At 38.7% G+C, this 13,374-nt stretch overlaps 2 protein-coding genes across 9 annotated transcripts; both read right to left on the minus strand.

The window, feature by feature from the left end:
- Positions 1–108: 108 nt before the first annotated feature.
- LOC131314709 (scarecrow-like protein 33) lies at positions 109–5,445 on the minus strand. Of its 5 annotated transcripts, none has more exons than XR_009196483.1 (4): positions 5,388–5,444; positions 5,092–5,181; positions 809–3,162; positions 109–574 (listed from the first exon to the last, which is right to left on the minus strand). XR_009196483.1 is itself a non-coding variant. In XM_058343543.1 (2 exons), exon 2 carries the CDS (start codon positions 3,138–3,140, stop codon positions 888–890), a length of 2,253 nt encoding a protein of 750 aa, XP_058199526.1. In that variant the 5' UTR covers positions 3,141–3,162; positions 5,092–5,389; the 3' UTR covers positions 109–887. The 5 variants fall into 5 exon arrangements, 1 of the variants encoding a protein (XP_058199526.1); XR_009196484.1 differs by lacking the exon at positions 5,388–5,444 and adding an exon at positions 4,219–4,325 and having other exon boundaries at positions 5,092–5,316; XR_009196482.1 differs by having other exon boundaries at positions 5,092–5,445.
- LOC131314710 (scarecrow-like protein 33) lies at positions 109–13,155 on the minus strand. Of its 4 annotated transcripts, XR_009196487.1 has the most exons (3): positions 9,637–12,671; positions 9,229–9,494; positions 109–417 (listed from the first exon to the last, which is right to left on the minus strand). XR_009196487.1 is itself a non-coding variant. In XM_058343545.1 (2 exons), exon 2 carries the CDS (start codon positions 11,868–11,870, stop codon positions 9,681–9,683), a length of 2,190 nt encoding a protein of 729 aa, XP_058199528.1. In that variant the 5' UTR covers positions 11,871–11,886; positions 13,009–13,155; the 3' UTR covers positions 8,911–9,680. The 4 variants fall into 4 exon arrangements, 2 of the variants coding, with proteins under 2 accessions (XP_058199528.1, XP_058199527.1); XR_009196486.1 differs by having other exon boundaries at positions 9,229–12,670; XM_058343545.1 differs by lacking the exon at positions 109–417 and adding an exon at positions 13,009–13,155 and having other exon boundaries at positions 8,911–11,886.
- Between the last annotated feature and the right edge of the window lie 219 nt (positions 13,156–13,374).

The raw sequence follows: 13,374 nt of genomic DNA on the forward strand, positions 1-13,374 counted from the left end.
GATTCTCGTAGATCTGGCATTCTTGGTTTCCCCAGTGATCAAAGATCAATCATGTTCCAAACTTGGAGAGTCACAAGAAGTTCAAACATAAAATAACAACATTGAAGGTATTACCCAACCAGTAAGGAGAGACCAGATAAAATAACAGAATCTCAAAATGTACTTCCATTTGTACACACCTGACCAAACAACCCGAAAGCTACGAGCTTGTGATTTTTACAAGAAACAAGTAGTACACCATCCTCAAAGTCAAATATCCACCAAAAACGCAGCAAGGGAAAGGAAAGAACACGGTGAGTTGACGAAATCTCGATACAAGTGAGTGGTTCTACAAGGGTAGATTCATCAACACAACAGGGTACTTCTTGATAAGTGACAATCCTTTACTCTGCTAGACCATTTTTACATCACATAATCCTTTTTTTTCTTTGAAGAAAAGAGGATAGATCGATAACCCAAAACAATGTCTGGATGATGTTTCTTCAAAGCCACGAGTAAGAGATTGCGCCCCTAAGTGGGAGTACTCCTAGATAACATCTGGTAAATCAGAGCATGACTTGTCACTATCGATTACCTGAAAAACAGTAAACAGAAAATTCAGCTCCTTTCCGACTAGTTGGGGCTTTACAAAATTTGAAAACCAGAGTCAAACTCGTACAACCATGAAAAATATGCGCAAGATATAGGTCTCAAGGAATTCCTCATATTCACAAAACAAAAACATAACTACAAGCATGTAGATATTTGAACAGGTGTGTGTGCATTAGAGATAGCGTACGAAGTAACTAAAAGTTGAAGAATGCAGTACCATTGACTGTGTTCTCAAACATTCTCGCCAGCTTCCTCAGTCAGAAAGCCATAGTCTCCAATTCAGAACCATAAAAGCTCTATGCAGGTACCCAGCAGGAGCTAGCACAGAAAATCCGACCCTTCCATCCTTGCAGCATCCATTGACCATCTTCCTCGATCACGAAATCATTATGATAATGTGCCTTCACCTTACACCTGAACTTCGTCAAATTCTCCTGTGACAATGGGAGCATCTTCAAACCAGCCCTCGTAGTGCGAACTTGCCACTGCTTGTATGTTTCAGGCTTCTCTACCCTTTCCGCCCCCTCACACGCAATTACATTCGTAATCTCGCGCCCACAGAACTCTTGCTCGAAATCCATCCTCTCTTGATTGTCACGGGGTATATTAGTGTCAATCATATCAAACAGTGAAGAGTAGTGGAAGAGAGCCTCACGAAACCGAGTGACAAAGAAAGGGGAATTGTAAGATCCATTAACGACTGATTGGATGAAACTGTCTGGATTCATCTTCCTAATTAACTTCAAAACAGCATCTCTTGGGCTATCCTCCGTTACTGTCTCATCAAGTAGGTTCTTAAACCGGAAGAGGCAGTTCACAGCAAGCACCTCGTCCTTATGTAGGTTGAGGTCCTCAATTTTGATAGTTTCCCACTTCTGTGCTATGGCATGATATTTGAATGGAACATTAAAGCGTTCACAATACTTTGCCAAGCGACGCCCTGTCTCCTCAACAAGCTCTGCTGGACGAAAACCGGGTTGTGGAAGCTCTATCCCAGTAATTCGAAGTTCAGGGGGCCCACCAGGAATCATTGACAGATATTGGATAACCATGGGCCACTGGAAACCATATATGATTCCAAAGTCTATAATGTGAAGCTTCTTTTTGCTAGAATTCATAGCTAAATCTATAATCGTTTTGTTTGCAAAGAATATCGACATCTTCTTGTAAGGACAACATGAAAGAAAAAGTTGATAAGCTTTTAACTTTTCAGCAGCTGAAATTCTCTTGGAAGCTAGGGCGGCATAGATCTGGCTTCCGGTCCCATCCAAACGTGCCTCGAGACCATTGGCAAAAACATAGGCCAACCTCTGATACCCATCACCGGAAGGAGAGGAGTGCTGCCTAATCTGCTTTAGTTGTTCATTAGCAGTCCTGCGATCATTAGCAGCAACAGATTGTGCACAATTGGACAAGAGTGTTCTCAAATCGACCACTTCAGTTTTGTTTCCCTGTTTTTTACCACGAATCTTTCTGCCTCTAGATCCCTGGGGTTGTCCAGTCAGTTGGGTGGCCTTCGTAGCTTCACTCAGTACTTTTTCATCACCATGACAGCATGCACCCTCCACTTTTGGATCGATTAGCAAAACCTTATCAAACATCTCAGACAACTCGGACTCGTCGTCATAAACTGCTGAAAACTTGCTATTCCTCTCTTCTTCTACATTATAACTATCCTGGCGGTGATGATTCTTCTTACCCCGTGATCCATTGGGCGAGGATTCCCTTGTATCCTCCACCTTGACTACAACCTCCGGAGCCCCTCCATTAGATTCTGGAGGCAGGTCATAGCACTCCAAATCGATGAGCAATTGACTATTTTGAGGAAGGAACTTGCTAGCTTCCTCTACCCCTTTATTGAATTCCAAGATGGACTGGCGATCGCTAAATATGTCTGGAACCAAATGGCTACTCATATAAGAGGTCATATGACCACTACCATTATGACTGAACCTATCCGTAGAGCCAAATGACGTCCCAAATGGGTATGCGACAGAATAACCTTGTACAGACTGCTGATACTCTCCAGGATCAACATTCCATTGAGAATCAACAGAGAAAGACCCACTAGAATTACTGTTACTACTATGCTCACTGGAACTACCAAAGAAAGACTCATCTGGGCTTTCGACAATGTGATTGAAGTAAAGAGGGGGTTGACTTGTGGAAACAGGGTACTTTTCTCCAATGACATCATATAAGGATTTCTCAGTAGCTTGTAGGGTTAAAGGATCATGGAACATACTAGGCTTCTGCTCCATGTTCTCCTCCATGAGTATTGTGGTTATGAACTTTAAAACATTATCGGAAAGGCCAATATCATCTGGAGAATCCACTTCAGAGCTTCCACTGGATATCAAATTCACAAAACCAGGGTAGGGATCATGAGGAAGATAAGGAAGCTCCATGAAGTTAAGATCTCTAGTGTCATCTTCAAAATTGAATCTGTTTGCGAGATTTTCAGATTCATCGAATGCCGGCGAAAAGACATCATCATTGAACTTGAAACCATTCATAGAATTGGTAGAGTGAGTGAGGTGTTGATCCATGACCACGTGCAGCTCAAGAGATCTATCCCAGATAAAGAAAAGTAAGTCAAGTAACAATATTTCACCATCCAATTCTAGGATTCCATAAAGGCTTTCAATAATAGAAATGGAATAAGTAAAAGGAGAGGTAATTAGAATTGGGACAAAATATAAACAAATTAGAAAATAGTAATACAAAAAAAAAACTGAAGGCCACCACCATTCAAGGGGACCGCGACGTAAAAATGGAAGAGCTTAAAGACAAAACACTTGTATAGGTAAAGTATCAATTGTGGCATATCATAGAAACATCATTAGAAACTAAAAATATTCCTAGCTACAGCGGAGATAAGCAACAAGAAAGTTCATATCTATGTAAATGCTTATATCATTCGTTGAATCGGGTTCTTGCCTGCTACCGAATATTAGATAATGTCGATTACACAATTCGAATAATTTTGAATTCGCCTCATCATAAAAAGCAATGTAATAAAGCATCAAGACTTATTCATCCATAATAAAAATGAATCTGTTCATAGAATCGAACAAAAAAAAAGAGTCATCAAAAATGACTTAGATAATCATTTTTTTGTAATGTATTTCTTCTGGCTTAGATAGGTGGGATAGCCCCTTTCTTTATCATACCGGTTCGGTAAAAACTAATAAAAAACCAAACTCTCTTCAACGAGAAAAAGGAGATGGAGGGATTCGAACCCTCGATAGTTCTTTGTTCAAAACTATACCGGTTTTCAAGACCGGGGCTATCAACCACTCAACCATCTCTCCGAAAGACAAATTTTCTTTTATTCCCACAAATTGCACATAGCCGTATGAGTGGATCACTGCTAATCAATAAGATTTATGAAGTAGTAACAATTAGTGCATCGAAAAGATCTTTCATGCTGTGCCCAATCCCAAATGGATAGTAATGGGGGAGTATGGCACAAAAAATAAATCAACTAGGTTTCAGATTGGGTAAAACCCAAAATCATCATTCCCGTTGGTTTGAACACCCAAAAAACTATTTGGAAGGTCTGGAAGAAGATCAAAACAATACAAGATTATAGAAGAAAAAGTAAAGTACGTTGGATTAACTTACACAGGTTTCTTTTTGAAGCTGGGATTGTTTTTTCAATTTCTTATCATCTTCATACGAGAAAAACGATTAGAGCATTCTAATTTTAGCCTCTCATACTCCCTTTCCGACTGGCACATAGAAACAGAAGGGTAAGAAGTTAAAAGTCAACTGCAAAAATCCGTGTTCTTTCTTTTTTGGCTACAAAAAGTTTACTACCAGTCAGAGCAATAAACGACGACTTCACACTGATCTACCAACGTGACAGTGTAATACAGAGAATTTGATAAGGGATTCATTGCGGAAAAATAAATAGAAGAAAAATACATATAATTGCAAAAGTGTAATTGTTTGCTTCATTACTACTTCCTCCGTTCATAACTGGTTGTCCCCCATGTTTTTACGAGTAATTTTTGAACCAAAATATAAGGTAATTTCGTGCATAATTTTTTAAATTTCTTGACACCAAATTAAAGATCTCAATGAGACCTTTAATTAAGTCAAATGGCTTACGGAATCAAGGAAAGGTACACTTTTAGACACACAGATCCGTTAGCAACCATATACAAGTCAAAAGCCCTATCTAAATAAAAACTTAACCTTACTGAATCTTTACCCAAATTGCTTAAATTCCAGAAATAATTAGCTTTCTATGTCGAATTCTAGGTCTGAAATCTAATCAGAGCCAATAAATTGTAAAAACAAAAAGAAAGGTAATGACGAATCCAAAGTCAGAGCAAACAAATTTAGAACTAGCAAAAGAACAAAATTATAGTAAAATTTAGAGACACCCATAAAACGATAGAATCGGACAAAGAACAAAACGAATTATAAGACAACACCACCACCACATAGAGATAGCTTAAAGAATCAACAAAGGGTGTAGCTCATATGCACCTTTGAAGAACAAACCACAGCGAAACAGTAGCTATTAGAAGAGACAAACCACGGCGACAAGCTATAAAAATGGTAGTTCTCTTCCGGAGCCTGAAGTCAAGTCAGAACCACAGGAATAAGCAGGAGAGAATTGGAGGTACGAAGACCAAGAAATCGAGTAGTGACAAAGTGCAAGACGAAGTACGAAACACAGAGAAGCAAAAAATCACAAACAATTTGGAAGTGAAACGATTTGCATGCCTTCTGGAAGGAAGGTAGAGAGTCTTGGGAGAGAGAGACGAGTCGGAGATCTGAACCTTCGCAAGAAGCTACAAGGCGGAGTATATAATCAGAGCATCTCCGGGCATACGGCCCTCCTTTTTTTACTCAAGTCAAACTTTTTCTTTTCCACCGAGACAAGAAAAAGAATTTCATAACAATGGTTCTACAACCAAAACACCCTCGTACTCATAAAAGGGCGGGTCCCACTATGTGTGGGCCCATTCTTGTTGTGAGTGTAGAGAGAAAGTCTACCTGTACAGATTTTGTGCACAGCGATTTTGCAGAGGTGTAAGGCTCCCTCCGGTACCACACCAACAATTTGAGCTATTCATTAATATTAAATTTTTTTTTGAAAGTTTCTGCGAAAAATCTGTTCAATCTTATATCTATTGGTATTTGATGTCATCATCTAACTTTTTATTCAGATCTTAGGATCCTGAAAAAGTTAAATAATTTAATCGAACACTTATAGATATTGAATTGAGCTGATTTTTAGAGCTTTTAAAAAAATATTTTACATTTAATAAACGGCTCCAATCATTTGTACGAGAAAAAATGAGCCTCACACTCTAATTTGTGCACAAAATCTATGCGGTTAGCAGCTCTCATGAAACAAACGGTACAAAGGGACTCACGGATCCCAGAAATGCAACAGAGGACCTAAATGGCTTGAACAAAAAACAAAAAGAAATATAAAAAAATAACAAAATAAAGATCTACAAAAATGAATAGCTGCAAGACAAATTTTTAAGCAAGCGTTGGAGATGATCTAAGAGAAGGGATGGGGATTCTTGTAGGGGGTGAGAATCTTAGGGTGCGTTTCCGCTCAGGGCCAGTTCTGAATCGAGACGAACAAAACGGCGGACTTAAACTCTTGAATTTTGGATCAAAATTAAGACCCCTGATAAGCATAGCCAGATATGTAATATATATTTAATTTAGCACTTATATATCAAATCAGCTAATTAGCTTAGTGGAAAAACTTAATTCCTCTACATGGTTCAAGGCTTAGGGACTTCTTTTTTCCTTCCCTATATGATTTTTTTTTCCCCTCGTAAATTTGTCTTAAACCCCGAGAATCTCCCACAGGTCTTGGTCTGAGGGAAAGGAATGAGCAAGCCAGGAGGACTTCACTGATAGTTGAATAAGTCGAGACTCACCTTTCACTCTCCTGCGCCTCTCAGTCAAAATTCACCAGCCATAGGGAACTGTAATCAACTTTCATTTAATGGCATGCGAGAAAGGACACCGGCCCTGTTTCCGCTACATTATTAGATTATACATGCCAACAATAATGGTTAAGTTATTTTCGCTAAAGTCTAAACGATATTTAAATGGGTGGTTTCACCATGCTAAATGGGCTAAAACCTAATTACTGACAGATTTCTAGATTGATCATTCTCTTCACATACACAGACAAAAGTACCTTTTAGTAAAAATTACTTGACTATTGCCATTAACCTACAACAAAAAATTATAGTGAAAACTACCTCTTATTAGTAGATGTACTCAGGGCGGATTAAAAAAAAAAAAAAAAGTTGATGTACTCAAGGGGTGTTTAAAAATCTGTGAAAACATGAAATTTATTCGGAGGTGTTTCTACTGAGCGTTAAGTTACAGACTACTTCTTGTAGTTTATAAACGTTATGTTATTTCCACTAACCTGTAAGTACTAGAAAATGTGTTGGGTTTGTGGAAAAAAATGTGTTAGATGTTTTAGTTTAGTTGAAACAACTTAACTATTGACATAAAGTTTTAGCTCAACAACGTAACTAAAACCAATAAGTTGTAGTGCAAAAACGTTACTGGAAGCAATGAATCTTGATCGAAGCAGGCCATGACTACGGGCAGGAGATCGAAGTACCTCCGTCCTATTTTGTTTGTTCAGGTTTCTGTTTTGAATTGTCCCAAATTATTTGTAATTTTCCATAACTAGAAACCACCAAATGGGCAAAGTTCCAATTATATCCTTTTAGTGTATAATTAGAGGAAAAATGTCAAGTTATTTTCACTAATCCATAAATTGTTAGTTGATATGAATAACTTGACCAAAAAACCTAAGTTGTAGTGCAAAATTGTTAGTCGAAACGGAGCTTTAGTTGATAAATGTGAGATAATGACTTGTCTCGAAATTCGTCTTTTCTTGAAATTTAACCCGTTTAATCTATTTGGACAATAGGGAAACCCAACCTTAACTTGTTCAATATCAGCCATCATATGTTTGACTAAATTGGTAATTGTTACTCCCTCCGTCCCTTTTTAAGTGTCCTGCTTCGTAACTCCAACTTATTAAAAAGACATCATCATTATACCTTTCACATCAACTTTTTCCTCCACTTTCCCTACTTACCCATTATCATTACTCTTTTACCCACTAACTTTTCAAAATGAAATCTACTTTTAGGGACAAAATAGACAATGCACCAACTTTTACCAACTAACTTTACAAAATGGACATTTATTAAGGGACAGCCCAAAATGAAATACTGGACAATAAATAAGGGACGGAGGGAGTATATAAATATTATGTGTTTAATTTTGTTTAAAAATACTTTGTCTAGTTTATCTGTTAATATTCCTACGAAGCTAAGCTTTGAGTACCGCAAAAGAAAAAGAAAAAGAAACGAAGTATTTGACCATTAATCAATCGTGCTGCCCAAGACATAGTATTCATTCCCATAATTAAATGTTCGTTTGTCAAACACAGTAGCAATCGTGCTGCCCAAGACTTCATTCCCATATTTAATGTTCGTTTGGAAAAGGAATTGGTAATATTTTCGCCGTCTTTTTCGTTGACGCTTTTCTCATTTATTGTCAAATTTGCACAAATTCTGAATCAGTCATTCGATAAATAAAATCTAAAAACTATGACCAAAAGCTCCAAAAAAAAAAGTTCATTTGAAAACGAAAAATAGCTCAAAAAAATATCTTTTCATTATTAGTATCTATCCCATCAGGACCTTTTTCAACTTCACTCCATAACAAATGTTTACCCTAAAAAATTTGACCAAAAGCTAAATAATCAATAATACCCACCAACTTTAGGAAAGATTAATTTGGACTAAACACTCAAAAGAATCTCAGTCTTTCTTTTGACCTAAAAATCACACTCATTTCATTTCTCTCTTAGTGTGTCTTCATGCATCAATCACTCCTATATGCTCAATCTCTATAATTTTCACTCACTTATGGCTCCATGGTTTTCTCAATATCCGCCCCACACACACACACCCCCCCCCCCCCCCCCCCCTCAAAAAAAAACAAGAAAAAGAAAAAAGAAAAAAAAGGTTTCTTACTTTTTCCGCCCAACAATATTTTAAGTGCAATTTAGATCCTCATTTGAAAATCTCCTTGTCAGGATGCCGAGGATAGTCTGATGACGAAAAAACCTAAACAATAGCAAGATTGAAGAAAGTAATGGCCAGCCAGTCACTTAATAACTATGGAAATTAAAGATCAATCACGTTCCAAGCTTGGAGAGTCGCAATAAGTTTCGAAAACACAGTAACAACATAAAAACAAATACTAGTTGATATGTGTGGATAAGAGTGGATAATGTGATAAATTACTTGGTTGACCTCATTTAATCATTTCATTGAGAATACAAAACGATTTGAGGGGTAATTTGATCTTTTTCCCCCACCTGACCAAACGACCCAACAGCTACGAGCTTGCGAAATTACAAATTTACAAGAAAACGAAGCAGTACACCATCCTCAAAAGTCAAATATCCACCAAAGGCGCAGTAAGGGAAAGGAAAGCACACGATGAGTTAACAAAATCCAGACAATCAAACAGTAAGTGGTACTACAAGGCTAGATTCATCAACACAAAAGGGTACTTCTTAATAACTGACAATCCTTTAATCTGCTAGACCATCTGTACATCACATAATCCTTTTTTCTTCAAAGAAAAGAGGATACCATAATCCAAAACCATGCCTGGATGGTGTTTCTTCAGAACCACGAGAGTAAGAGTTGCGCCTCTAATTTTGCTGGACTGCTCCTAGATAACATCTGGTAAATCAGAGCATGATTTTGTCGCTGCCGATGATCTGAATAACAGTAAACAGCAAATTCAGCTCCTTTCTAACTAATTGGGGCTTCACATAATTTGAAAACCAGGGTCAAACTTGCACAACCCTGAAAAATGTATGCCAGATGTAGCTCTTAAGGCAGTCAATTTATTCACAAACAAAAACATAACTGTCAGAAATAGATAGAGTACGAAGTAAGCTAAAAGTTGAAGAATGCAGTACCATTGACACACATTCTCGACAGCTACCTTGGTCAGAAATCCATCGTCTCCAATTCAGAACCATAAAAGCTCTATGCAGGTACCCAGCAGGAGCTAGCACAGATAATCCGACCTTTCCATCCTTGCAGCATCCACTGACCATCTTCGTCGATCACAAAATCCTTATGATAACGTGCCTTCACATTACACCTGAACTTCCTCAAAAGTTCCTGTGACAACAATGGGAGGATCTTCAAACCAGCCCTCATTGTGCGAGCCTGCCACTGCTTGTATGTCTCAGGCTTCTCCACCCTTTCCGCCCCCTCGCATGCGATTACATTCATAATCTCGCGCCCCAGGAACTCTTGCTCAAAATCCATCCTCTCTTGGTTGTCACGGGGTATATTAGCATCCAACATATCGAACAAAGAAGAGTAGTGGTAGAGAGCCTCACGAAACCGAGTGACAAAGAAAGGGGAATTGTAAGATCCATTAATGACCGATTGGATGAAAATGTCCGGATTCATCTTCCTAATTAACTTCAAAACAGCATCTCTTGGGCTATCCTCCGTAACTGTCTCATGATTCTCATCAAGTAGGTTCTTAAACCGGAAGATGCAGTTCACAGAAAGCACCTCATCATCATGTATGTTGAGGTCCTCAATTTTGATAGTTTCCCACTTCTGTGCTATGGCATGGTATTGAAATGGAACATTAAAGCGTTCACAATACTTTGCCAAGCGACGCCCTGTTTCCTCAACAAGCTCTGCTGGACGAAAACCGGGTCGTGGAAGCTCTATTCCTGTAATTCGAAGCTCTATCCCAGGAATGATGGTTGACAGATGTTGGATAACCATGGGCCACTGGAAACCATATACGATACCAAAGTCTATAATATGAAGTTTCTTTTTGCCAGAATTCATAGCTAAATCTACAATCGTTTTGTTTGCAAAGAATAATGACATCTTCTGGAAAGGACAAGATGAAAGATAAAGCTGGTAGGCTTTTAACTTTTCAGCAGCAGAAATTCTCTTGGAAGCAAGGGCTGCATAGATCTGGCTTCCAGTGCCAGCCAAACGTGCCTCGAGACCATTGGCAAAAACATTGGCCAACCTCTGATACCCATCACCGGTAGGAGAAGAGTGCTGCCTAATCTGCTTTAGTTGTTCATTAGCAGTTCTGCGGTCATTGGCAGCAACAGATTGGGCGCAATTGGTCAAGAGTGCCCTCAAATCGACCACTTCGGTTTTATTTCCCTGTTTTTTACCACGAATCTTTCCACCTTTAGATCCATGTGGTTGTCCATTCAATTGGGTGGCCTTTGTTGCTTCACTCAGCCTTTTTTCATCACCATGACAGCATATACCCTCCACTTTGGGATCGAATAGCAAAACCTTATCAAACACATCCGATATCTCGGACTCATCGACATGAACTGCTGAAAGCTTGCTATTCCTCTCTTCTTCTACATTATTGCTATCCAGGCGGTGAGGATTCCTCTTACCTCGTGATCTATTTGGCGAGGTTTCCCCTGTATCCTCCACGTTGACTACAACCTCCGAAGCCCCTCCATTTGATTCTGGAGGCAGATCATAGCACTCCAAATCAATTAGCAATTGACTATTATCAGGAAGGAACTTGCTAGATTCCTCTACCCCTTTATTGAATTGCAAGATGGACTGGCTATCGCTAAATATGTTTGGAACCAAATGGCAACTCAAAGAAGAGTTCATTGGACCACTACCAGTATGGCTGAAACTCTCCGTAGAGCCAAATGATGTCCCAAAAGGGTATGCGACAGAGTAACCTTGTATAGACTGCTCATACTCTCCAGGATTAACAACCCCTTGAGAGTCAACAGAGAATGACCAGCTAGTATTACTGTTACTACTATGCTCACTGGAACTACCAAAGAAATGCTCATCTGGGCTTTCAACATTTTGATTTAAGTAAAGAGGGGGTTGGCTGGGGGAAAGGGGAAACTTTTCTCCAATGACATCATACAAGGATTTCTCAGTAGCTAGTAGGGCTAAAGGATCATGAAACATACTAGGCTTCTGCTCCATTTTCTCCTCCATGAGTATTGTGCTTATGAACTTCAAAACATTATCGGAAAGGCCAATATCATCTGGAGAGTCCGCTTCAGAGCTTCCACTGGATATCGAAGCAACAAAACTTGAAAGATATTCAGAATCGTCAAAAGCAGGTGAAAAGGCATCGTCGTCGAACTTGAAACCGTTCATAGAATTCGAAAAGTCAGTGAAACGTTGATCCATGACCATGTGCTGCTCAAAAGCCCTATGCCAAATGAAATTTACCATCAATCCCTCTTTACACACAATTATAGGTTCGAATACAACCACTAAATAATGGAAATGTGAAAAAGAGAAAGGAGAGGTAATTAGGAATTAGGATCAAACAGGAGTTATAAAGAAATTAGAAAATAAAATGAGTGAAAAGAATTTGTAGACCACCATCCGTGAGAAGCGTGAAGCCAAAATTAAAGGGCTTCAAGACTAAACAACGGCATGGCTAATACATCGATTGTGGCATATCATAAGCACATCATGGAAAATAAAAATATTCATAGCTATAATGGTGAAAACAAAACAAAAAAAAAAAAGTTTAGATCTATGAGTTTATCTTTAAATGTGAACGCGTTTGCAAGATTTTCATATGTATCAAAATTAAAAAGTGGATAAGAGGGCGACATATTCGATTTTTTTTTTAACTCTGTATTATGAACCACAGAATCCATCCATGACCATGGGCAACTCATCACAACGAAAAATTGCCCTCATACTCTTGGCCCAATTTAAACTACTCTTCAGAAAGTAACTTGTGGTTTAAATCCAGTTCTAGGTTTGAAACTAATTATAGACAATAATTTATGAACGGTCTTTCTGTTGTTGTCAGCCGACTGGACTGACAAAAGCATACAAGAAAAACACGTATTTCAAAAAACTTAGAAAATTAAAATAGAATACAGGTAAATTATATATAGACCACCCTATAAAATGACGTTTTTGTGCTAAAAAATAGTTATTTCGCAAAATACTTGGGTAAAAGTAAAAAAAAAATACTTTTCCGATTCCTCGGTTGAGAAGAATCAATAACTCACAAAAATTTGGCACAAAGCTAACAAATGCGGAAAAAATTTAAATAAGGACAATTTTCAGATTTAAGTTAAGTTCAAGAAAACGGGAGTTGTAATTGTATACAGCTTTGAAGAACAAATCACAGTGAAACAGCAGCTATTGGAAGAGACAAAACGAAGTGACAAGCTATAAAAATGGTTATACAAGTACAAGACGAAATACGAATCACAGAAGTGAAGGCAGAGAAGCAAAACAAAGGACAAATACTAATTTGGAAGTGAAACGGGAGACAGTTTATGAGTAAATGATAAGTTTTGCATACCTTTCTGGAAGGAAGACAGAGAGTCTTGCAGGTAGAGAGAGAGAGAGAGAGAGAGAGAGAGAGAGAGAGAGAGAGAGCCGAGTCGGAGATCTGAACCTTCGCAAGAAGCTACAATGTGGAGTTATATAAGAGCATCTCCGGCCATCCGGCCATTCTCCTTTTTTTTACGAGTGCTGCTTTTTCCCCCCCCATGACACCCCACCCCCCCCCCCCCCCCCCCCCCGGGCCCCACACCCCATTTCCCATATTACCCCTCCCCTCCCCCCATTTTACTTCTCCTGCCCCTCCCAGTCCCTCCTCCCATTTACTTTTTTTTTCCTCTCTCCTTCTCCTGCTTCCCCCCTCCGTCCATTTACTTTTCTTTTC

Source organism: Rhododendron vialii, chromosome 13a (assembly GCF_030253575.1).
Source record: "Rhododendron vialii isolate Sample 1 chromosome 13a, ASM3025357v1".
Classification (NCBI taxonomy): domain Eukaryota; kingdom Viridiplantae; phylum Streptophyta; class Magnoliopsida; order Ericales; family Ericaceae; genus Rhododendron; species Rhododendron vialii.

Coding starts and splice junctions, on each gene's coding strand:
- LOC131314709 (XM_058343543.1), bottom strand. CDS start 3,140: ATGGATCAACACCTCACTCACTCTACCAATTCTATGAATGGTTTCAAG.
- LOC131314710 (XM_058343544.1), bottom strand. CDS start 11,909: ATGGTAAATTTCATTTGGCATAGGGCTTTTGAGCAGCACATGGTCATG.